General features: G+C 65.0%; 1 protein-coding gene across 1 annotated transcript in view; it reads left to right on the top strand.

Annotated features, from left to right (window-relative positions):
• Positions 1 to 97: 97 nt before the first annotated feature.
• Positions 98 to 1,475, top strand: part of DENND4B (DENN domain containing 4B) — a 5,683-nt gene continuing 4,305 nt past the window's right edge. Inside the window, exons 1-2 of the mRNA XM_032398711.1 lie at positions 98 to 902; positions 1,158 to 1,325. Of these exons, the coding sequence (XP_032254602.1) occupies positions 632 to 902; positions 1,158 to 1,325 (439 nt within the window). The 5' untranslated portion in view covers positions 98 to 631. The remainder of the gene's footprint in view (positions 903 to 1,157; positions 1,326 to 1,475) is intronic.

The raw sequence follows: 1,475 nt of genomic DNA on the forward strand, positions 1-1,475 counted from the left end.
ACGCGCCCCCCCCCCCGAGACTGGGCCTGGACGGTGCAACCAGACGCGCCCCCCTCCCCGAGACTGGCCCTGGACGGTGCAACCAGGCCCTGCAACCACCGTCAGCCACTGGACTGTGCGAGTGCCTTAGCGCCCACACTGCGTTCCCTCCTGCGTGGCGGCTTACTCACTTGCCAGAGCCCCGACGGGGAGTGCCCCCTCCCAGCGATAGCCGTGGTGGTAGCCAGTGTGCCAGGCACTGTTCCAGGCACCTCACACGTGTTTTATCATTTCATCTTTTCTGCAGGCCTCCCCCCTTTACAGGGGAGGCGGTGGGGTTCCAGAGCACTGCTGACTTGTCCAGGGCCCCACAGGGAGGAAATTAGGGAGTCAGGGCACAAACACAGGCATAATAATGTTTTCTGCATTCGGGTCCTTAACCAGAACACTAAACTGGTTTTTACATCAGGAAACTGATGACCAAAAAAGTGAAAAGATTTCTTCAAAGCCATATGCTTGATAAGTAGCAGAGTCTGGATACAAAGTATCTACACGGCTTCTGGCTTCCTCCAGATCCCTCCAGGTGGCCGCTGCCACCTGCCTCGTGGGTTCTCGCGCCTGCCAAGTCATCGGCAGGACGGACCGAGGCAGGATGTCTGCAGGGGAAGGTGGCCCCTGGGTCCCTGGCGTCGGGCAGCGGCCACCAGGCTGGAGTCAGGGCGTGGCAGTAGGCCATCTTGATGGGCACTGTGCTTGGCAGGCCGTGCTGGAAAGCAAGTGGCTGTCTGGTACACCGGGTGGGCGCCTGCGCTGGGCCAAGCTCCGGAACGTTGTCCTGGGGGCTGCTCAGTTCCGCCAGCCCTTGAGGGACCGGCGGCGGCGGCGGCAGGCGGCAGCACAAGAGGCGGGCAGCGGCCAGACAGGTGGGTAGGGCCTGTGACGGGCTGGGGGCCGAGCAGCCAGGCTCCGGCGGGGAGAGGCACGGAGAGCTGGGGCTGGCCTCGTGGTTGGCATCGGGTGTTCTGGGGACGGGGACGCTGCAGTTGGCCGATGACAGAGGAGAGGACGTTCTGCCTGGGAAGAGCCCTACAACCCCGCGTCCTCGCAGGGAGCCGTGGTTTGGACGAGGGGCCGGGTTTCTACCTGGCTGCCTTCAGCCTCCTCCCGGTCTTCCGCAGAGCCCTGTCTGGAGCGTCGCTCCCCTACGCGCCCACTTCAGCGCCAGACTACTTGGGCCGGTCGAAGCTTCCGGGACCCAGCTTCACCCACGGGGCGCCTGGTGAAAAGCGGCAGTCTGGGCAGTGCCCGCGGGGCACAGCCCACCGTGGAGGCTGGCGTGGCCCACAGTGAGTGTCCGTCCGAGCCATCTCCCCAGTCGGCTCTCCTCCCCGCTTGCCAGGGAGAGAGGAGGAGAGCAGAGCCCAGGCTGGAAGGGCCCTCTGGCGCGGAGGGGGGTGCTGTGGAAGCTGGGGGACCTCGCCCGGGTCGCTGTCATG

Source organism: Phoca vitulina, unplaced genomic scaffold, assembly GCF_004348235.1.
Source record: "Phoca vitulina isolate PV1807 unplaced genomic scaffold, GSC_HSeal_1.0 scaffold118, whole genome shotgun sequence".
NCBI lineage: Eukaryota > Metazoa > Chordata > Mammalia > Carnivora > Phocidae > Phoca > Phoca vitulina.